Here is a 24,655-nt window from a genome sequence, read left to right as displayed (position 1 = left end):
CCTGGTGACGCGTGCCCGTAGTCCCAGCTACTCGGGAGGCTTAGGTGGGAGAATTGCTTGAAGCAGGGAGGCAGACAGTTGCAGTAAGCCGAGATCGGGCCACTGCACTCCAGCCTGGGCGACAGAGTGAGACTCAGTCTCAAAACAACAACGACAAAACGTATTTTATAAGCGACCCTGGACTTCCAGGGACACTCACCACTCTATGGTGGCAAGTGACCTGCCTGGACTCTGGTCTTCGGAGCTTGGGACCCCACCCCAGCGTACGAGGCCTTTTTGTGCCTTGTATAAAGGAGAGAAGTGTAGGTTTTCTGAGTTGATAAGATTAGAGCTACAGTATATTATCAGTGGTGCTGTATGCAACCATTTCAAAAACCAGACCGGATTTAACCGCTTTCACCCAGAATAACTGCCCTCCCCCTCTTTCCAAGATCAAGTCAGCCCCGGTTACCCCTTCCTATTAATTTAAAAACCAGGAAGGCTCATAATTCAGGCTGACGTTGCCCCAGGAGAACACTGCATATAAGACAAGAGCTATTCCAATCCCCCTTTCCCTTTCTAAACCGAGTAGTACTTCTAACATCACTTTTCCAGTCCTCTTTATATTGAGATCACGAGTCTCCGTCGGAAAACTGTGAAAACAGTATGATTGGAGCTCTTGATGGTCTGCTTTGCCTGAAAACGATGAAAGGCATTGAGATATATGGGCAGAAACGGCCCTTAGAGAATGCGAGCCTGGTAGCCCCGTAACACCCCGAATTACAAATTCAGTTTGGGTAGGTGGCGCAGGGAAATCTAAAAACTGGATTCACGTTCTCCCCCTTCAGTTTGCACATAGGGGTCGGTGGCAGACAAGAGCAGACGCACAAATGTCAATCCCCGCCCGCAAACTCTCCAGGGCAGAAACTGCTTTTTGTCAGTTGGATTTGGAGTCGATGGAAAAGCTGCCTGCCCTAATGTAGTTTCTCCGAGGTTTCCTTAACCTTGACCGAGGGGCGCTTCCCGGCCGTTCACCTAGAGGTTGTTTAATAAACAAGGATGCCCGCGAAGTACCTGCGCTTGGAAAAGCGCTCGTTCGCGGCGCGCAGTCTCGGGCGACCGCAAGCGACCCCGGTGATAGGGACAACCGCTTGGGTTTTCGCGACTGCAGACAGACTGGGACCAGACGGTTGGAGGCTCCTCCCCAAGGGATGCTGGAGGGGTTGCGTCGTACCCTGCGCCTGGCCCTGGCGCGCGGCCCCGGGTCGTGGTACCCAGCGCCCTACGGTCCGTGCGCCGGGGCTTGGCCACACCGCCCGCTTTCGCGTCCAGCCGCGCGCTCCGTGCCACCGCCGCTCTCTGCAGCCCCGCGTCCCCGCAGCCTCCCCATGGCCAGCCCGCTTCGCTCCGCTGCGGCCCTTGCCCGCCAGGTACCTCGAACCCGGGCGTTTGAGGAAGGGGGGGGAGGATTGGAACCTGGGTCTCGGTAGCTCGCGGGCCTGGCCGGGCGCCTTGTCGCCGCTTCCTGCACCATCCTCCTTCGCCTCGCCCTCCATTCCGCCTGCAGCGAGGCGTCTCCTCTTCCCCCCATCCCTTCCCGAAATCTGGAGTCCCAGCCTGCAATCTCCGCCTCGGCGAGGTTCCCGCTGTCCAGGTCTAACACTCTCATGGGTGACCCCCTCCGGAGTGCGGCGAGGACCGCCACGGGAGACGTGAGGGTAGCCATGGACTCGCTCTGAGGGAGGAGGCGGGAGCTGAATCTCTGGGCTGCCACATCCTACGTGCCTTTGCCACCCCAAAATATTTTGACCGCAGCCTTCTGCCTCCTTGGATCTCTTTCTTCCCCACCCCCACCCCCGTAGTTATTTAGCAGATTGGGCATTAAAACAAATGTTTGCAGGTTTTCCCAATTAGTCCCGCTTCCCTGTGTCTTTATCTTTTAAATTGCCCCCTAATACCATGAGGTTTGAGGTGTGGGGTGGGTGCTGCAGCATCGGAGGACCCTGCTGGTGGGGAAAATGGTTCACGCCAGTCCCCTTCCCCTTTGCAGGCTTGCTATTGTGCGTCTGTGACTGACAAGACCACGAGGCTGAGCGCGCCCTGGAGATTTTTCTATAAATGGCTTAACACCCCAGTCTAGACTATTTGCTCGGATATAAGGGAGACAATTGTTTTTTTGTTCTTTGCCGGCGAACCCTGGCTCTGTAGGGCTGACCTGGAATGTAACCAGTCTTCCCTGAGCCGGCGGAGGAGGACAAAAACCGCCGCGACCCCGGCAGGGTGGGAAGTGCAGGGCAGCACTCCCAAGACGCGCTTGTTGGAGGTTCGGGCCTGGGTGCTTGGTTGGTTGAGCCTGCTTTTTGTGTTTGCCTGGGTCCTGGAGAGAAGCGCACGGTATCATGGTGAGTGTCATGTAGGTTACCCCGGGCCCCGTTCACCGACCTGCATTTACTTAATGGTGGTTTAATTCTTCTTTCAGGATTGCAGTAACGGATGCTCCGCAGAAGCAAGCATCAGAGAAGGTACCGGAGAAGGAGGATCAAAAGAGGTGGTGGGGAGTTTTAGGGTAAGTTGCTTGCTAGGGGCTAAGTGTCTAGAGCAACATTCAACTGAATAAATCCATTTCTTGTTGAGATTTGGGGAAATTTTCACTGTGTGGGTTACCCAGTTCCTAGGTTGTGTTGCCAGACATTTAAAATTCCTCTCTTAGAGGAAAAAAAGCCATTTAGAGAATGACAGTACATTCGTCACAACAAAAATTATCTAATAGCTGATTGCTGATTTTATTTTGAGTCATACATTTTTCTTGAAAAATAGTCAATTCGTAAATATTAACCTAGATGTTTATCTGATTCCATACTAAGTACAACCCTTCACTCTACTTGTAGAAAAAGTTAAACTGTGATTTTTCTCTTTCAGCAGCACATAACACTCTACAGTGAAAGTGTTGCATTTTCTTCTTTTCTATCTGAATTGTGGGGTTTATATAGCTCACACTTCAAATAGTGAGAAACAAATAAAGCACGTTGAAAATTGTACAAAACCAAATGTAAGATATAATATTATTTTTTCTATGAGTCATTATCTCCTATCCTCCCTCCTCGTGGAGGTTTTAACTTCTTTTTCTGCCTAGTGCTGCTCTTCTGCCTGTTTGAGTCACTGTCAGTTGTCATCCATAGCACAGAGTGTCCTAATGATCTCACATCCTGGCGGTTCAGAGAGGGAAGGAAACTTGACTCATCAATTTCTCACACATTCAGCTCTCTCACAGCGTGCTAGAGACTGTGCCATGCATTGGACATCCAAAAGTGAATTCAAGATTAGGTCTCTATTTGCAAGGAATTTTTATTTTATTTTTCTTTCTTTCTCCTCTTGCTGTCATCTTAGCAAGGATATTTTAAAAAGTAAAATTAGAATATTGCAATTTCTTTTCTGTTTTTTTGAGACAGGGTCTCACTCTGTCACCCAGGCTGGAGTGCAGTGGCGCGATCTCAGCTCACTGTAATCTCTGCCTCCCAGGTTCAAGTGATTCTCCTGCCTCAGCCTCCTGAGTAGCTGAGATTACAGGCATGTGCCATCACACCGGGCTAATTTTGTATTTTTAGTAGAGATGGGATTTTACCATGTTAGCCAGGCTGGTCTCGAACTCCTGGCCTCATGCAATCCACCTGCCTCAACCTCCCAAAGTGCTGGGATTACAGGCATGAGCCACCAAGCCCAGCCTGAAGAATTCTTTGCAAAGAAAAATATCAACTCAAATATAAATACTCATTTTCTTTCTTTTTCTTTTTTTTTGAGACAGAGTCTTGTTCTGTTGCCCAGACTGGAGTGCAGTGGCACCATCAATTAGGGATCACTTTCGGCCTTGATCTCTCAGACTCAAGTGATCCTCTTAGCCTCTCAAGTACCTGAGACTATAGGCTTGCATGCCACCAGGGCCAACTAATTTTGTCATTTTTTTGTAGAGATGAGATCTCCCTGTGTTGCCCAGACTGGTCTCCAACTCCTGGGCTTATGCAGTCTTCCCACCTCGGCCTCCCAAAATGCTGGGTTACAGGCATAACCCACCAGGCCTGGCCATAAATAATGTTTTTATTGTTAATTTAGATTTCTGTATATTAGGTTTTAGTTAGGGGAATTGCCCGTTGACACTCATGTATTTACACATCAAAACATGAGTTATGGTGGATGTATTCACAGCACATATGTAATAAGGCATGTGTAAAAATGATAGTGATAATTTAGGGAAGAAAAATGGTAGATTTTGTAGACCATCTTGGTTTTTGATATACTTTTCTCTTTTTTTTGATTGATACATAATGTGTGTACATATTTATGGGCTGCATGTGATAGATATTTTGTTATATGCGTAGACTGTGTAATGATCAAGTTAGGGTGTTTGTGGTGTTCATCACCTTGAGTATTTAGCATTCCTATGTGTTGGGAACATTTCAAGTTCTCTCTTCCAGCTATTTAAACATATGTAAGGCCAGGCACTGTGGCACACCTCTGTAATCCCAGCACTTTGGGAGGCCAAGGCGGGTGGATCACTTGATGTCAGGAGTTTGAGAACAGCCTAACATGGCAAAACCCCGTCTGTACTAAAAATGCAAAATTAGCCAGGTGTGGTGGTGCACATCTGTCATCCAGCTACTCAGGAGGCTGAGGCAGGAGAATCGCTTGAGTCTGGGAGGCAGAGGTTGCAGTGAACCAAGATCACGCCACTGCACTCCAACCTGGGTGACAGAACAAGACTCTGTCTCAAAAAAAAAAAAAAAAAATATATATATATATACACACACACACACACACACATACACATATATATACATATATAGAGAGAGAGCCCACATTGTCGTTAACTATAATCACCCTACTCTGCTGTGAACAGTAGAATTTATTGTTTGTATCTAACTGCACGTTTGTACTCACTAACCAACCTCTCTCCCTCCACCTACACCCTCCCCACCCCATGCCATCTTCTGATATCTATCATTCTATTAATACTCTCTACCTCCATGAGATCAACTGTTTTTACTTCTCACATATGAGCGAGAACATGCAATATTTGTTTTTCTGTTTTTTTTTTTTTTCTTTCTGTGTTTGGCTTATTTTACTTACCATAATGACTTCCAGTTCCATCCACATTGCTACAAATGACACAATTTTACTCTTTTTTAAATGGCTGGATAATATTCCATTGTGTATATGCACCACATTTTATTTGTTTGTTGACGGACACTTAAGTCGATTCCACATCTTGACTATTGTGAATAGTGCTGTAATAAACATGGGAGTGCAGATATCCCTTTGGTATATTGATTTCCTTTCCTTTGGAGAATATCCGGTAGTAGGATTGTTGGTTCATATGGTCATTCCACTTTTAGTTTTTTTTTTTTTTTTGGAAAACTTCATACCATTTTCCATAGTAGATATACTGATTTACATTCTTACCAACAGTGTATAAGAGTTCTCTTTTCTCTGCGTCCTCATCAGCATCTGCTATTTTTTGTCTTTCTAATAATAGCCATTCTAATTGTGGTTGCTTTTGACAGATTTTTCTACCTTTTTGTTAATCTACATCATTTATAACATTTCATATTGCCTTTTGGTTCTCTCTTGGGTAGCTTTCATATTGCTTCTCCCCTCCCCAATTATGATGCAGTTATATTACAATGAGGATGCAGGTTTGCAGCAGGGCCTAGCAATGAGATACGTTGTTACACATCCTGGCGAATCTTTCTGTGGACTCTAGGATCCTCCTCCTTTGAAAGAGGTCAGCCATCTTTTTTTTCCAGTTCCTCCAGCTTCACGTATCTCCACAGAATGCAACACTGCAAATCGGTAGTTCTCTTCATGATCATCTTTATTAGATTTTAAAAGAATATCTCTAAAAGATGAGCATGGTGCCTAAGGCTTTCCAAATGGAGTAAGAATAATACATAGGAACCTAGAATAAAGTTATGAAATGTCCGATACAGTTGTAATGCAGACTTGATTTTTGAAAAGTGTGGCCAATGAAGAGAAGAGCAAATGTGCTATACGATGGTGAGCAAAAGGTGTTGACAGGCCGGGCGTGGTGACTCACCCCTGTAATCCCAGCATTTTGGGAGGCTGAGGCGGGTGGATCATTTGAGGTCAGGAGTTTGAGACCAGCCTGGCCAACATGGTGAAACCCCGTCTCTACTAAAACTATAAAAATTTGCCAGGTGTGGTGACACATGCCTGTAATTCCAGCTACTTGGGAGGCAGAGGCAAGAGAATTGCTTGAACCAGGGAGGTGGAGGTTGCAGTGAGCTGAGATTGCACCACTGTACTCCAGCCTGGGCAACGGAGCAAAAAAAAAAAACAGTGTTGACTGAACCCTGGCTGAAACAGTTCTCAGGTGCTTTCAACAAATTTACACTTCCCTACCCTGAGCCTCCCTATTTCAGAACAAATGATTACCCAACTGCAAACTTTGAATTAGGAAGTTGTTTTTTATATGCCCTGTTTTTGTCCTTATTTCTTGCCATTTCACAATCAGTTATTGTGGCATTCCAGATTCTTCCACAAACATATGATGTGAAACATCCTGACTTCGATGTCATCAGGGAATGTGGAGCGTGGGAAAGAGACAGATTAATTATGCAGAAGAAAGTATCATTTGACAAAATATTTTTATTTATCTTTGGAAAGGAAATCTAGAAAAAGAAAATAGTTTTTAAAGAACACGGATAAAAATTGTTTATAAAATTTGTTTCCTTTAGGAAAGGAATCGTTCCCTTAAAACTACATTTCATATCTGCCCCAAACGAGTCACACATCTTCAGCTAATATTGCTTGCTTACGTTTGACCTTTATTCAACCCTATCACCTAGTAATTTAGTATTCCTAGGTAATTTCTCTTTGAGCTCAGGTTAGAAGTTGTTATTTTTAGTTTCCAGAGTTGCAGAATTTTTTTTTTCAAATAGAGGGAAGTTCATGATGAGATTTTGAAGCCACCTAATCGTATATTACTTTGAAAAACTGGATATAGACTGGGCACGGTAGCTCACACCTGTAATCCCAGCACTTTTGGAAGCCAAGATGGGTGGATCGCCTGAGGTCAGGAGTTTGAGACCAGCCTGGCCAACATGGTGAAACCCTGTCTCTACCCAAAATACAAAAATTAGCGGAGTGTGGTGGCATATGCCTGTAGTCCCAGCTACTTGGGAGGCTGAAGCAGGACAATCACTTGAACCTGGGAGGCGGAGGTTGCAGTGAGCCCAGATCACATCACTGCCCTCCAGCCTGGGTGACAGAGTGAGACTCCGTCTAAAAGAAAAAAACAAAACAAAACTGGATATAGGGCAGTGCTTAGGTACAAATCAGAAAGTTAGAGGTTGCTATTCATATCATTAAGAAATAATGTGTCTTATGAAAGAATGTAGCAGTTTACTGAAATAGAACTCATACCTAGTAATGTAATAATTTTATCTTTAATTGTCGGAAATTTAACTGATATTATGAAGTTCTAATTATAAGAACACTTATTTGAGGTTAAAAATGATCTTATTTTATCACTGCTTTGCCAGTAATTTGATCTCTCTGGAATAGTGGATTATTGTCGGTCCTGTGGGTATTTTAAGGAGAGGTCTCAGAAAACTGAAAATCATGTATGCTGGACCATAATCGTTCTTGTCACCCACTCTCATCTTTCTGTTTTTGTTTTGTGTTTTACTACCCCTCCCCTTTTACTAAGTAGTCTTAGTAGAAGAAAATTTGCATTAAGTTTGTCTTACTGTACTGATATGGCTCCAAATGTTTCTTAGCTCAGGGTCCTCCCCATTCACAGATAAAAGCTAACTAAGGCAACTCAGGTGTTTATTGCCCAAGAGTACTGTGAAACTATTCATGTAATAAGAAATTTGTGTTAGAATTTCACTGTCTTTAAATCCTGAACATCTTCTGTGAGTGTATCTGAAAGCAGGCAGACATCTTCAGTATTTAAGAAACCCTTTGCTATTCTGTATGGTAGGCACTGTGTTAGTTGGGATTCAACTGTGAATACTCTAGCCAGACTTCTGGTCTGAATAGTCCAGAATAGGGGTCGCTAAACTTTCTTTCTTTCCTTTTCTTTTCTTTTCTTTTTTTTTTTTTTTTGAGATGGAGTTTCACTCTTATTGGCCAGGCTGGAGTGCATTGGCGCGTCTCTGCTGACTGCAGCCTCCGCCTGCCAGGTTCAAGCAATTCTCCTGCCTCAGTCTCCCAAGTAGCTGGGATTACAGGCGCCCACCACACGCCCAGCTAATTTTTGTATGTTTAGTAGAGACAGGGTTTCGCTGTGTTTGCCAGGCTGATCTCGAGCTCCTGACCTTTGGTGATCCACCGTCCTCGGCCTCCCAAAGTGTTGGATTTACAGGGTGAGCCACTGCGCCTGGCCTGCTAAACTTTCTTAAATGGCTAGATGTTAAATATTTTAGGCTCGAGGGCCATCAGGTTTCTGTTACAACTAGTTGGCTGTGCCGCCATTGAAGATACAAGAATGGTGTGACTACGTTCTAATAACATTTTAATTCCCAAACAGGCCAGCTGGTTGCATTTGATCTGCAAGTAAAGTTTGCCTGACACCTTACCTCGTCCAGAGGATAACGGGAGAGAAAAGGGATTCAAAGATAAAAATAATTTAGCTGGAATATATTTCTTTAAGTAAACTTATTACACTCAGTAAAGAGTCTTAACATTTTTACTTGAATTAAATAGTGGTAAAACAGGCTGGACACAGTGGCTCACGCCTGTAATCTTAGCACTTTAGGAGTTCAAGGCAGGCAGATTGCTTGAGCACAGGAGTTCAAGACCAGCATGGGCAACACAGTGAGTCCCTGTCTCTAAAAAAAATACTAAATGATAATAATAATGGTAGAACAAAGTCAATTTTTTATTGAAACTTGACATTTTATTGGCATATGACAAAGTAGCATTAGTAGACTAGCTTGAACAGTACAGTAATATTCTGTCCTTAATGCCTTTTGCGTTATTGTAATATGAGCTTTCTGGTTGTTTTAGAATATGTTTTCAGCCTGAATACTATTCTAAAAATATAATTTACTGTCATTCATAACATAACAAATGACTCAGGTAGCTGCAAGGCAGTGAATTAAGCAGAATTAGATCATTTTTAAAATAATGATAAGAGCTGATGATGTAAAGTGAAGGTCTGTATTTAATTTGGGAGGGAAATGCCTATTTTTGTATATTCAAAGAGATGGAGTTTGACATCCCATCACAACTTGTTACAGGTTGAACTTGCCCCTGTTTTTTTTTTTTTTAACAGATCAAAAAGTTCCTTCCCTTGTGTTTCTTTTTTTTTTTTTCTTTTCTTTTCTTTCTTTCTTTCTTTCTTTCTTTTTTTTTTTTTTTTTTTTGAAGGAGTCTTGCTCTGTCACCCAGGCTGGAATGCAGTGGCACGATCTTGACTCACTGCAACCTCCGCTTCCCGGGTTCAAGCGATTTTCCAGCCTCAGCCTCCAGCGTAGCTGGGACTACAGGTGCATACCACCACGCCTGGCTAATTTCTTGTACTTTTAGTAGAGATGGGGTTTCACCGTGTTAGCCAGAATGGTCTCAATCTCCTGAGCTTGTGTTCCGCGTGCCTCAGCTTTGCAAAGTGCTGGTCTCCTGTGTTTTTGTCAGCATTCCACAGCTGCTATAAAGTGTAGTGGTGGTATCGCATGCAATTTGTATACTTAATGTTTGGCCATTTGCAGTGGGCAAACTGGCTGTGTGGGGAGCTGGTGAGATGCTGTTTGTGGGGAGTTGTTTCCTATTACTCTGATTTATCTTTGTTTAAATAAGAGTTCCTTTGTTCACTGTTTCCTCCACACAGAACAGAGGATTTATATCTTAGTGTTCATTCTCAACTTTCCTGTTTTCAAAGAGGAAAACATTTGCCTCGCTCGGCTCATTTCTTCTCCAGTGCACCCGGAGGATTTTGAAGGCTTATGCCAACAATTCTTTGGGGCAGTTGGAGTGTAACCATTGCTAAGTAGCGGTTCAGTACTAATGACACTCATTTTAGTTTAACAAATCATTGTGAGTGTTGCCATTTTTTATTAGGGAAAGCATCTCTTTCCTCTTTTCCAAATACTCAACATGAGTCCTATGATGAGAGTGAAAAAGGAGTGAAAAAGGGTTGTGTTCTTTTTTCTTTTTCTTTTTTTTTTTTTTTTTTTTGAGACGGAGTCTCGCTCTGTCGCCCAGGCTGGAGTGCAGTGGCGCAATCTCGGCTCACTGCAAGCTCCGCCTCCCGGGTTCACGCCATTCTCCGGCCTCAGCCTCCCGAGTAGCTGGGACTACAGGCGCCCGCCACTGCGCCCGGCTCATTTTTTTCTATTTTTAGTAGAGACGGGGTTTCACCATGGTCTCGATCTCCTGACCTTGTGATCCGCCCGCCTCGGCCTTCCAAAGTGCTGGGATTACAGGCGTGAGCCACCACGCCCGGCCTTGTGTTCTTTTTTCGCATCATTTTACCCAATCTGCTATTTTGTCCCTCTTCTATGTATCCCTGAAATTTGGTTCTGATATGCTATTAGGCAGTGTACATTGCAGAGATTATGGATAACTGGCCGAATTCTGAATGCAGGCATGATTTGTTCAGCTCAGAGTGTTAAATTTCTGTGTTAATTGCCAACATTTAAAAGTCAATTGATTTCCCTTTTTGCCCTCTGTATCATCTAGCCAGCGAATGCTAACTTTTCTTTAAATAGTGATGATTTTTCTTCCCCAGGCTAAAGACCTAATAGTCACACCAGCTACCATTTTAAAGGAAAAACCAGACCCCAATAATCTGGTTTTTGGAACTGTGTTCACGGATCACATGCTGGTGGTGGAGTGGTCCTCAGAGTTTGGATGGGAGAAACCTCATATCAAGCCTCTTCAGAATCTGTCATTGCACCCTGGCTCATCGGCTTTGCACTATGCAGTGGAAGTAAGTACATGGGAATTAAAGGGAGTGACATGCTTGCACTTCACTGTGGGTACTAAATAGCTTCTCCTGCTAAGATAGCTCTTGTGCAGTGTAGGGCTTTATCATATTTACCAGAGGAAGCCGAACATGTCTTTAAAAATTTTCCAGTAGACAGTTGGATTGAAGATAAATCTTAGCAGCTAATTTTTCAGATAATCTTGTATTTTCTGTGATGTCAATAAAAAATTATTTAGAGCAAACAGAAGGGACAGCTGGTGGGAAAATTGGCAATTAAAAAGCCAGCACTGTTGGTATTTTAATAAGTCACCTCTCTTCTTAGATCTTCTAATAATTGAGAAAGAGTCATTGAGGACCATATTATGATTAGATTTTAATGTTCACTCCATGTTTTGATGACCAGCAATAATGTCTAGTTATGCATGTTAAGGAACATGTAATTAAATGTCCTCCTTCAGGCATGAGTTGAAATAATTATAAGCATAAAATGTTTAGAGAATTCTTTCCCTGGTCCTTTTCAGGACACACAGTTAATCAGATGCACAATATATGTCCCATTATCTTGATTCTCATTGTATTTTACTTTTCAATGATTTGGACATCTTTCCCAGAATAATAGGGGTGCTGGAAATAATAATAGTCTTCCTATTAAGTGTTAAAATATGGTAATAGTCTTCCTATTAAGTGTTAAAATATGGTAATGGTAAAATATTAATAGATATAATGATAAAATAATGACTTTTGTTTATTGAATTCCTGTAATACATTCTGTATTATGTTCCATATAGAATCATCTCATTTAATTACCTTCAGTGAGAAGGCATGTGATTAAGCATTCAGATTCTGAAGTCAGACTTCCTGGGCTCAAATTCAGTCTCAGTTGCTCTGCAGGAACCTTTATGACTTGGGGAATTTAATCATTTGTGCTTTAATTTCTTTATCTATAAAATTGGGGTAGTTATAATACCTATCTTATAGTGATCTCATAAGTATAAAATAAAGTAATTTAAGCATGTACAGTCATGTCTGGCACATAGTGAGAGCCCAGTCGTTAGCAATAATAATTAACCCTTGAAGCAGTGGTCCCATCCATTATAAAAGGAGGCTCAGAAGAGTTGCTTCTTGACTAATATTACACAGCATTAAGGGTGGAGCTGAGGTTGCAATGAGAAGCTTCTTTGTGTTATATAACCCCTAAATGTATACACCAAAATTACTAGGATGCTTTTGCAATTAACTCCTTCAAAATTATAAATTCATATAATTTTGGAAAGATATTCACAGTCCATATATATCCACAAAATGTTGAATTTAGGAATCTAAGTTTCTGTTCCCATCTGTTCCTCTTAGGTCAATTTGAATGAGTTCTTTCATTATTTCCCACAAGCCCTCACCATGTCATAAGGTATAATAAAGAACATGTGAAATAAAGTGCATTCATTTCTTTCTTTCTTTCTCTCTCTCTTTCTTTCTTTCCTTCTTTCTTTCTCTTTATTTATTTCTTTCTTTCCTTTCTTTCTTTCTTTCCTTTCTTTCCAGACAGTCTCGCTCTGTCACCCAGGCTGGAGTGCAGTGGCACGATCATGGCTCACTGCAGCCTCAACCTCCTGGGCTCAAGCAATCCTCCTACCTCAGCCTCCTGAGTAGCTGGGACCACAGACACATGTCACCATGTCTGGCTAATTTTTATGTGTTTTGTTGAGACTAGGTTTTGCTGTGTTGCCCAGACTGGTCTCAAACTCCTGGGCTCAAGCGGTCCTCTTGCCTTGGCTTCTTCAAGTGCTGGGATTACAGCCATGAACCACTGCACCTGGCGATGTGGTTTTAAATTTGAAAGAAAGAATATGTCCAAGCCCAAGTCACTGGGTCTCACACTTAATATGCATCAGAATCACCTGGCTACACCTCCAGAGTTTCTCATTTCTAACATGTTTTCAGGTCACGTTAATTTTGTCGCTCCAGGGACCACATTTTGGGAATTGCTGGCCTATGGGAAGTAAATGAGAAGTGATTTAATGTCATTTCTGGAAGTTAAAAAAGATTTTGGTGGTCACTGGTTTTTGAAAACTCTTTGAAGACTGGGTGGGGTGGTTCATACCTGCAACTTCAGCAGTTTCGGGGAGATGGGGTTCTTGGGAAATGAGCCCTCGACCCACTAGATCTGGTGCTATTTCCACGTAGATAATGTCAGAGTCGTTCAAACCAGAGTGCCTCCATCCTGAATAGGGGCTGGGTAAAAAAGGGCTGAGACCTACTGGGCTGCAATATGGTGAGACCCTGACTCTATTAAAACAAACAAACAAACAAAAAAAACCTCCTCTTTGGCCATCTATTTAGATGAGTTGGAATTCATTCTACTTTGATTAGTTTTGCCAATTTAGATTTTTGTAATTAGGGTAGTTTTAAAAAAACTCTCAAATTACTGTTATCCTTTGTTAAAAACCAAAATCTTTTATTATTAGTCTTCTGCTTACAATATAAGTAAAATAAATGTTTTGTATTAATAACTGGATTGTATATTGCATAGTTACCACCATGTGACAAAATTAATAGCTTAAAATTACTAGCATCATTTTAAAATTATTTTTCATGTTTCTAGGGTTGACTAGGATGGCTTGGGGTCTGTCACATGGTTGCTGTCAGTGCCTGGGGTTAGAGTCGGCTTACAGGCTTCCTAACTCGTATAGCACTGGTGGTAGGGTCTCTTAGCATGCTAATGATTCATAATTTGTGTATAATGAACAGCGAGGATGACCAGAGGTCACTTTCATTGCCATCTGGGCTGCAAAACTCAAGGAGTTGAAGGCTCTTCCGGCATTATTTGTTCTCCATGTGGCCTCCTCAGCATGGCGGTCAGAGTAGGCAGCCTTCTTATGTGCTGACCTAGGGCCCAAAATCCGTATGTCTCAGCTGACTGAGCCCAGATGGAAGCTCTATTGCTGTTTACGCCCTAGCCTCAAAATTACTCTTTCAGGAAAAATGGTCCAACTGAGTTTTCCCTCTACTCTCACACCACCACCACAATAGTCAACATAGGAGACTTCTGTGACCAAAGATGTGGGGATTTCTCCCCACCACCAAGCAGTGAATCCCAGCTGGGTGTCCTCCAATTCAATTCCCACACTGTTGTTACAGGAAAGGGGTCCCAATCCAGACCCCACGAGAAGGTTCTTGGATGTTGCACAAGAAAGAATTCAGGGCGAGTCCATAAAGTAAAAGAAAATTTATTAAGAAAGTAAAGGAAAAAAAGAATGGCTACTCCATAGACAGAGTAGCTCTGACGGCGACTGGTTGGCTATTTTAATGATTATTTCTTGATCATTTGCTAAAGAAGGGGTAGATGATTCATAAATTTTCCAGAAAAGGGATGGGCTATTCCTGGAACTGAGGGTTCCTCCCCCTTTTTAGACCTTGTAGGTTAACTTCCCATCATTGCCATGGCCTCTGTAAATTGTCATGACACTGGTAGGAGTGTCTGTTAGCATGCTAATGCATTATAATTAGCTTATAATGAGCAGCGAGGACAGCCAGAGATCACTTGCATTGCCATATGGGATTTGGCAGGTTTTGGCTAGCTTCTCTACCACATCCTGTTTTATCAGTGGGGTCTTTGTGACCTGTATCTTGTGCCGACCTCCTATCTCCTACTGTGACCTAGAATACTAACATCCTGAGAATGCCGCCCAATAGGTTTCAGCCTTATTTTACCCAGCCGCTAATCAGGATGGAGTCGCTCTGGTCCAAACACCTTTGACATTATCCGCCTGGAAATAGCGTCAGATCCCTTGGGTTGGGGACTCATTCCCCAAGACCCTAACCACCCCCACCCGGCCCAGACACCAGTCACAAGTCCTGGCCTCTGGAATGTCTGACTGACTGGCATCAAGTTGGAGTTCCCATGACCCCCTCTTCTGGTTTGATTAATTTACTGGAGTGGCTCACAAAACTCAGGGAAACACTTAGGTTTAGTGGTTTATTATAAAGGATATTGCAAAGCGTACAGATGAAGCGATGTGTAGGGCGAGGTATTGGGGGACGGAGTGCAGGGCTTCCATGCCCTCCCTGGGTGTGCCACCCTCTAGGAACCTCCATATGTTCCACTATCCGGAAGCTCACTGAACTCATTCTTTTGGGTTTTTATGGAAGCTTAACGTCAATATTCATTCCCCTGGGGTATGAGGCAGGACCCTCACTGGAGAGGGTTTTATATTTTATTTCATTATTTTTAAAATATAAGATTGGGTCTTGCTATGTTGCCTTGGGTGATATTGAATTCCTGGGCCCAAGTGAGCCTTCCACCTCTGCCTCCCAAAGTGCTGGGACAACAGGCATGAGCCACCCAGCGCCTTTGGAGAGGATCTTAAGACTCACAGTCAGAAAGGAGGACAGGAGGTCCGAGAGATTCTGCTTCCTGCCCCTGAGGCCTAACACACCCAGCATTATAACAAAAGACTGTAACAAGGGCTATGGGAGTTACCAGCCAGGAACTGTAAATCACACAGTATTATTTCTGCCTTACTCTTTTCAGTCATGATGGTTACAAAGGCCTGTCCAAGTTCAAAAGGAGGAAAAAAGCACTCCACTTCTTGATGAGGAAGGTCAGGGTTCTGGAAGACCCTGGGGGACTGGAAATATTGTATGGCCATTTCATGGAAAATACAGTCTGTGAGATACATGAGTGATAAATGGGGAGATATAGTGGATGTATCATTTTCCTCTGAGTGCCAGATTGGGTTCTAGGATTTCACAGGCCAGATATTGAAGTGACTGCGTTGTCTAGGGTATATACCTTGGGGTTCGTCATTTCATGCCAGGAAAATTTAGGACAAAGACTCACATGAGAAGTTTAAGAGTGGAGGTTTACTAGGCAGAAGAGAAAGAGAAACAGCTCTCTCTGTACAGAGAGAGGGATCTTCGAGTGGAAAAGACCATCCAGCAGCAGATGAGCTGGATTTTATAGTCAGGTTTGAGGAGGAAGTGTCTGATTTACTTAGGGCTAACAGATTGGTTTGATCAGGTATGACGTTTAAATAGCGCACCGGGAAGTCTGGTTGCCCCACCCTAATCTTATTATGCAAATGGGCTTTCCAGTTGATTGGCGCCATCTTGTCTGCTCCTTACTGTACAGGTGGCTGACAAAGAGAAGGGAAGATGGAGCCACCATCTTCAACATGATTGACACAACTGTGGGTATCTATGTCTGCAGCTCGATTTTACAGGCTGCTCTTCGTTAGAAAGGGGCTGCTTTTCATTAAAACAAAAACCGTACTGAGGACTCTCGTACCCTCACTATCTGCAAGTGATTTCTTCTTAACTCCTATATCATCATTATTATAGTGTCATAGGAATCTAGGAAGTGTGATTGCCTTGTGGAGAGAACTTCAGGGTCCCTGGATTTTCTTACCAATCATATTCATTTCATTCCCTGTTTACCTGTTTAATAAATGTTGAGTGGCTACTATGTGCCCAGGACTGTGCAGGGTGCCTGGAATAGGATGGCAAGCAAACCAGCCATGACCTTGCTCTCAAAGAAGTGTTTTCTTTCTTTCTTTTTTTTCTGAGACAAGGTCTTGCTCTGTCACCCTGGCTGGAGTGCAGTGGCCTGATCTCAACTCACTGCAACTTCCACCTCCTGGCTTCAAGAGATTCTCCTCCCTCAGGCTCCCAAGTAGCTGGGATTACAGGTGCCCACCACCACACCTGGCTAATTTTTGTATTTTTAGTAGAGACAGGGTTTCATCATGTTGGCCAGGCTAGTCTCAAATTCCTGACCTCAAGTGATCTGCCTGCCTCAGTGCTGAGATTACAGGCATGAGCCACTGCGCCTGGCCTGTTTTCTTTCTTTTTTAACCCCCACATGAAAAGTTAGGCAGGGATTGTATTTCAAAGAGTTTCTTCCCAAATATTGTGGTGAAACATCTATTCCATTTATGTTTCAGGCTTTTTCATAGATATTACTGTTTCTATTAGACTGATAGACTTAGGACATCACATGATTCAATGTCAACCTGACTTTTAAGTTCAATAATAGTTTCATTTTTTAAATGTAAAATTGAATAGGAGTAATATCCTTGAACATGTTTCTCCTCCAATCATTGGACCTATTGAGTCTAGAATCCATTTTATTTTGAGAGCTGCAACTACATGTGGTTTTTGTTAATATCTGAAAGTAATTTTTAATATCTGAAGGTTTCAAATAGTGATAACTGTGAAGGTTTCAAATAGTGGAGGAGAGACGCGAACTGTGAGTAGGGAACGTGGATTAAAGGAAATGAAAAGTTGATAATAGGCACTTCATTTTCAGGTTTAAATAAATATTTAGTGAAATAAAGCATAATTTTAAAAAATGGATAAGACATGTATGTACTATTTAATGTGTACTAATAAATGAATGCTCATAGTTGCCATCCAGATAAAGAAACAGAACAGTTGAACATCACAGAAGCCCTCGCATGTCCCATTCAAATCACAAACTCTGTATCTTTCTACTGGTAACCATTATCCTTACTTTTGTGATAACCTTTCTTGGCTTTCCTTTATGGAGTGTGTGGATTCTTAACATTATAGTTTTGCCTCTTTTTGAACTTAATGTAAATGAAAAAATAAATATATATATTGTGTGTGTGCGTGCATGTGTGTGTGTGCTTGTGCACGTGTGAATACCCCTTATTGTTTGAGTTTAGTATTATGTAAGATCTATCCAGGAAGGACCAACCCTAACATTTATGGGGCCCGGGACCTACGTATAGACAGAGATGACATGGTCCACTCCATATCTCTTCCCATCCCAATTCTGCCCTGTGCTACAAGGGGTCTTGCAGACACTGCATAGATACCCATACCACCTGCAGGCAGATGACCTTTGCCTGTCCTTTGGACTTAGACCTGGGTACCCTACTAGTGGTGTCTGCTCTTGGGATGATAAACCTAAGGAGCCCATGAAGTTTTTTATATATATACATATAATAATACATATTATAATATATATTATATAAATATATTTTATATATATTATATATAATATATATTTGTTTGTTTGTTTGTTTTGAGCTAGAGTCTCTCTTGTTCACCCAGGCTGGAGTGCAGTGGCATGATCTCAGCTCACTGTAATCTCCACTTCCTGGGTTCAAGCAATTCTCCTGCCTCAGCCTCCTGAGTAGCTTAGATTACAGGCATCTGCCACCAATGCCTGGCTAATTTTTGTATTTTTAGTAGAGACTGGGTTTCACCATGTTGGCAAGTGAGCCACTATGACCGGCCTCTTTTTTTTTTTTAAGAGACAGGGTCTTACTATGTTGCCCAGGCTGGTCTTGAACTCCTGGCCTCAATAGATCCTCTGTCCTTGGTCTCCCAAAGTGCTGGCTCAGTCATTATGTTCTTTACTGCCATCCATTGCAATATAAAAAGAATAACAGTTTTCCCTCAGAATGTTCTTGGTAAAACAGTAACAATTATTATTTTTATTAAATCTTGGCTCTTGAGCAAATGTCATTTTAATATTCTGTGTGATAAAATAGCAATGTCACATAAAGCACTTTTACATATGTAAGTACTATGGTTGTCTCAAGGAAAAGCAGTTATGTGATTGTCGTGAGTTTGTAAGTGGAACTACTCTTTTCATCGAGCACCGTTTTTACTTGAAAGAACAGAGTATGAATGTGAATGCAGATTTGGCCATTTGGCAGATTTTATTTATTTGTTTATTTTTTTGAGACAAGGTCTTGCTGTGTCACCCAGACTGGGGTGCAGCTCACTGCGGCCTTTACCTCCTGGGCTCAAGTGATCCTCCTACCTCAGCCTCCTTAGTTGCTGGGACCACAGGTGTACTCCACCGTGCCCAGCTAATTTTTAAATTTTTTGTAGAGACGAAGTCTCACCATGTTGCCCAGGCTGGTCTCGAACTCCTGGGCTCCAGCAGTCCTCTTGCTTCAGCCTCCCAAAGTGCTGGAATTGCAGGCGTGAGCCACAGTTTCCAGCTTGCCTTTTCGTATGTTTATTGGGTTGCTAAATATGTTCTTATTTGAAGTGCCCACTTGTTCAAGTTTTTGTTCACTTTTTTATTGCTGTCTTTATAATTTTTTGATGACAAGAAATACATTTAAATTAAAGGCAGTTTTGTCAATCTGTCTTATGTTTGGAATTTGTTGTGTCTTTCAAGACTCTTTTTCTGACCTTATATTATAAAGACATCCTAGAGTATTGATGTCATTCAGAGTTAGGTCTTTAATCCTAGAAGCTGATTTTTGTATGAAGTAGGAGCCCAATTTTTTTCCACCTATGTATACCCAGTTTTCCCAGGACCATTTAAAAAGACAGTTCTTTCCCTTCTGATATGTCACGATGATACCTTTGTCATGTACACATGAGTTTGCTTCTGGATCTCTGTTTGTGTTCAGTTGTTTTACTTGGCTGCATAAATGCCACAGTCTTGGTCTCTCAGTCATTATAATGAGCCTTGCCTGCTAGGAAAGGTCCTTCCACTTTGTTCTCCAAGAGCACCTTGGATATTCTTGGTCATTTTCTTTCCATGTAATTTGTAGATTTAGTTTATCAAGTTGATAAACTTTTGTCATGCAGGTTGTTAAAAGAAAATAAAATGCCCTAATGTGATTTTTTTTTTTTTTTCATTTGGATTACATTGAATACCTAAATCAATTTGGGGAAAATCAACATCTTTATAATATTGAGGCTTTTTATCCATGAGCATGAAATTGCTTTCTACATTAATAATTTGGTAAAGTTTTATGTTTTCCTTATGGATCTTTCACTTCTTTTGTTAGATTTTTCTCCACTTAAGTAGTCTATCTTTTAATTCTACTGTAAATAGTGTTTTTATTTTCTAACTGCTGCTGTTACATAGGAATCTAATTTTGCATCTGGCCAGCTTGCCTAAACAGTTGATTTCCAAAGATTTATCTGTCAGATTTTCTGGGTTCTCTATCTCTGTAATTGTATCATCTGTGTTTTATGATCTATGACAGTTATATTTTTTCATCTCCAAGCTGATATTTTAAATTTCATTATTCTTGCTTTATACTGGTTGTACATACTTAAAGTGGTTGCAGTAGGCAATTTGCGATGTTCCCAATTTGATAAGGAAAGCCTTTACATTTTACCATTAAGTATAACGTTTGTTGCGAGTTTATTACAGCTGTCCTTTGTCACTCAGGGAAGTTATCTTTGTTTTTTAGTTATCTAGGAAACTTTAAAAAATCATAAAAGTTAGTTTAATTTTATCAGATGCATTTGCTACATCTAATGAGATGATCATATAATTTTTTCCCCCATAAACTCTTAATATAATGAATCACATTAATTGATTTTTTAGAATGTTAAACCAATCTCCATTTCTGGGATGAATTCAACTTGACATGTTGTATTAGCCTTTTGTATATCTTGCATCTATGTTACTGAATGAGATTATCATAATCTTTACATGTATTTTGAAGCCATGTCATTAAGTGCATACAATTTTTATTAAATTTTTAGTTGACAAATAATTGTATTTATTTATGGAATACAATGTAGTGTTTTGATATATGTTTACATTGTAGAGTGACTAAATCAAGCTAATTAACACACTCAACACCGCACATATTTATCATTTCTTGTGGTGAGAACATTTGAAATTTAATCTCTTAGCAGTTTTGAAATACATGATACATTATTATTAACTATAGTCACCATGCTATCCAATAAGTCTTGAAAATGTATTCCTCCTGTCTAATTGAAATTTTGTTCTCTTTGACCAACATCTCCCAATTCCCCAACCCCTAGACTCCTCTGGTAACCGCCATTCTACTCTCTACTTCTCTGCTTCCATCATTTTGACTTTCTCAGTCCACATATAAGTGAGATTGTGCAGTATTTGTCTTTCTGCACTTGACTTGTTTCACTTAGCGTAATGTCCAACAGGTTCCTCATGTCACTGTAAATGACAAAATTTTCTTTTTTATAGCTAAATAACATTCCATTGTGTATACATACCACATTTTCTTTATCCATTCATCTGTTGGTGGACAGTCAGGTTGCTTCTATATCTTGGCTATTGTGAATAATGCTACAGTAAACATGAGAGTACAGATACCTCATACTGATTTCAATTCCTTTGGATGGGGTCCCCAAACCCTGGGCTATGGACCAGCAGTGGTGTGTGGCCTGTTAGGAACTGGACCGCACAGTAGGAGGTGAGCAGCTGCGGGTGAGCATTACCACCTGAGCTCCATCTCATCTCAGATCAGTGGCAGCATTAGGGTCTCACAGGAGCATGAACCCTATGGCGAACTGTGCATTGCAGGGATCTAGGTTGTGTGCCTTTATGAAAATCTAATCCCTGATGATCTGAGGTAGAATAATTTCACTTGGCAAACCTCCCCACGCTCATCCCTGTGGAAAAATTATCTTCCACAAAACTACTCCCTGGTGCCAAAAAGTTGGGGACCTCTGCTTTTGGATATATACCCAGAAGTTGGATTGCTGAAGCATATGGTAGTTCTATTTTAATTTTAATTTAATTTAGTTTAATTAATTTTTTGCACCTAGGTTGGAGTGCAGTAGTGCAATCATAGCTCACTGCAGCTTCCAATTCCTCACCTCAAGCCATCCTCCCAACTCAGCCTCCCAAAGTTCTGGAATTACAGGAACAAACCATCTCACCCAGTCTTATCTTTAGTTTTTGAAAGAATCTCAATAAGTTTTCCATAATGACTGTACTAATTTACACCACTACCCTCAATGTACAAGGGTTCTCACATCCTCACTAATACTTATCTTTTATCTTTTTGATAATAGCCACTCTAAGTATGTATAGTTTTAAAATTATGAAGTTTAAATTGAACCTTAGGAAGTTGCCGCTCTGTTGCCAGGCTAGAGTGCACTGGTGTGATCTCGGCTCACTGCAATCTCCGCCTCCTGGGTTCAAGCAATTCTCCTGGCTCAGCCTCCCAAGTAGCTGGGACTACAGGCACACACTACCATTCCTGGCTAATTTTTATATTTTTGGTAGAGATGGGTTTCACCATGTTGGCCAGGCTGATCTCAAACTCCTGACCTCAAGTGATCCAACAGCCTTGGCCTCCCAAAATGTTGGGATTACAGTCGTGAACCATTGCACGACTTGAAGTTGCCTTTTTTATCTTCAGTAGGGCTTCTTGGCTTAAAGTCTTTTGTTTTATAAATAGTAATGGAACCTTGCCAGTTTTATTTTAGAAATTATTTGCAGGTCAGGTGCACTGGCTCATGCCTGTAATCCCAGCACTTTGGGAGGCCGAGGCAGGCAGATCACTTCAGCCTGGGAGTTTGAGACCAGCCTGGGCAACATGGCAAAACCTCGTCTCTACAAAAAATACAAAAAATTAACTTGGGTGTGGTGGTGCGCACCTGTAGTCCCAGCCACTCTGGAGGCTGAGGTGGGAGGATTGCTTGAACCCAGGGGGTAGAGGTTGCAGTGAACAGAGATCTTGCCACTGAAGTTCATTCAGCCTGGGTGACAGAGAAAAACTCTGTCTCAAAAAAAGAAAAAAATAATAAATAATAAAAAAGAAAGTATTTGCATGATGTATCTTTTTCCGTCTTTTTGATTCAGATACTGTCAGCTGAGTCCAATCTAACAAACTTATCTTTTAACTGAAGCTTTAGTCCTCTTATATTTAATAAACCAATAATATATTTGTACTTAAATAAAACATCTAATTTTGTGCTTTTTAATTATACATGATTTGTATTTCTTTTTTTCTCACTTAAGTTTTTAGGGTATACATCTTTAAAGGCCTTACTTTTCCTTATCATTCAGTTTAACTTATTTTCTAATTTCCATTTTTGTTCTATGACCTATGGTTTATTTAGTGGTGGATTTATTTTCCAAAATATGGATGGCATCCAGTCATATTTTTGGTACTGATTTCTGGCTTATCTTGTGGTTGGAAAATGTGTGAATTCTACAGCTGGTCTGTGTAAGAGTTCTCTCTATGTCAGTTAGGGAAGTTTGTTGTTCCTATTGTTCATATCTTCCATATCTTCACTAAGGGTTAGCCTGTTTGTTCTATAAATTACTTAGAGAACCTGTGTTAAATTTTCCCACTAAAATTATTGATTTTTCTCTTTTCTCTGTATTTATCAGTATGTATCTACTGAAGTCTTTTCAAATACCTGCTCAGTGGTTTGTTGGGGACAGCACTTTGTTTGAGGGAGGTGACATGGCCTAACATAGTACATAGTATGGTCTTGAGCTGCTTGATTTCTGTGATTTAGGGACTGAACCAGCTCTAGTCACATCTGGATTATGTACTATCCAGCATTCAAATGAACAAGATTAAATGAAAGGATATGGGGGTACTCTTTGGGGGCCACGGTGCCACAAGGCCTTTGGTTTCAATCTCCATTGCCTAGGGAATTAACCTGTGCTGTGTGATTCTAGAGTTTTCTTCCTGCTCCCTTAAATAACGCCTAAATGTGTTATTCAGCAGTGTGGCTCCTGCTAAGCAGAGGAGAACTCGGAATTCCTACCAAATTCTGATAATAAAACAACTTTCCCCCACCTCAACCATTGTTTTTACCAGTCCAGTCAACTGTTAGCTTTCCTGGATTCAATGATCTCAAGTTGAGGTCAAGGTCAACAGCTTTATGGGATGAATAATATGAGCACCCATAGGAAAGTCAGTCTCTTGAACACAGGGGTTGTTTTCGTGTAGTTACCCTCTAAGATTTTTTCTGTTTTATCTCCAGTTATTTGAAGGATTGAAGGCATTTCGAGGAGTAGATAATAAAATTCGACTGTTTCGGCCAAAACTCAACATGGATAGAATGTATCGATCTGCTGTGAGGGCAACTCTGCCGGTATGTAAATGTAGGAGTTTCTTTTGTGTTTCTTTTAATGTAATGAGTCATGTTGTTGACCACCAAATAATAATTTCTGAATAGTTAGATAAATATTCAGTCAAACCATATGAACCGTATGAACATTAACATTATTTCTGATCTACTTTAGTTAGGTAAAAATACAAGAAAATGGCCGGGCACGGTGGTTCACTCCTATAATCCCAGCACTCTGGGAGACTGAGGTGGGCAGATCACTTGAAACCAGGAATTCAAGACAGCCTGGCCAACATGGTGAAACCCCATGTCTGCCAAAAATACAAAAATTAGCCGGGTTTGGTGGCACATACCTGTGGTCCCCTCTACTTGGGTGGCTGAGGCATGAGAATTGCTTGAACCTGGGAGGTGGAGGCTGCGGTGAGCCAAGATAATCACATCAGTGCCCTCCAGTCTGAGCCACAAAGCGAGACCCTGTCAAAACAACAAAACAAAACAAAACAAACAAAAAAACCAAGAAAATAATATCATTTGGCAATTCCACAATTTTTTTAATCAGTGTCTGTGGGGGATTCATATGCATGTGAGAGATGAAAGAATAAGGAAGAAAAATGTATCTCAAACTAAAATAACATTTGAAGACCACATGAAATTAATATTGAAAATGGAAAATATGGTGTGCAGCACAGGTAATTTGGGGATATTTTTGCCTAATTGCTTTAGATGCTAGCAAGCTATAGTAACTTAATTATTTCGATATTTTATCTTAAGTAATGTTTTGAGATAAAAAGATATCAAAACAGTTTCTCATGGCCCTTGAATCGTGGCTGTCACAGTGTTTGTTATGGAGCAGAAATCATTGTAAGATGGGTTAGATTTTTTTTTTTTTTTGAGACAGTCTTGCTCTGTCATCCAAGCTGT

At 41.3% G+C, this 24,655-nt stretch overlaps 1 protein-coding gene across 3 annotated transcripts in view; it reads left to right on the top strand.

The window, feature by feature from the left end:
• The window catches only part of BCAT1 (branched chain amino acid transaminase 1), a 136,908-nt gene that overhangs the window by 43,592 nt on the left and 68,661 nt on the right, over nucleotides 1–24,655 (top strand). Inside the window, exons 1-4 of one of the 3 annotated variants that reach the window (XM_001101021.5) lie at nucleotides 1,141–1,409; nucleotides 2,459–2,545; nucleotides 10,727–10,927; nucleotides 23,648–23,758. In XM_001101021.5, the coding sequence (XP_001101021.4) occupies nucleotides 1,191–1,409; nucleotides 2,459–2,545; nucleotides 10,727–10,927; nucleotides 23,648–23,758 (618 nt within the window). In that variant the 5' untranslated portion in view covers nucleotides 1,141–1,190. Of the gene's footprint in view, nucleotides 1–1,140; nucleotides 1,410–1,718; nucleotides 2,382–2,458; nucleotides 2,546–10,726; nucleotides 10,928–23,647; nucleotides 23,759–24,655 lie in introns of those variants that run through there. The other 2 variants (XM_015151295.3, XM_015151294.3) reach the window with 2 other exon arrangements.

This window comes from Macaca mulatta, chromosome 11, assembly GCF_049350105.2.
Source record: "Macaca mulatta isolate MMU2019108-1 chromosome 11, T2T-MMU8v2.0, whole genome shotgun sequence".
NCBI classification, from domain to species: Eukaryota; Metazoa; Chordata; class Mammalia; order Primates; family Cercopithecidae; genus Macaca; species Macaca mulatta.
Note: the sequence above shows the minus strand (reverse complement) of the source record. Positions and strands in the feature narration are given on the sequence as shown.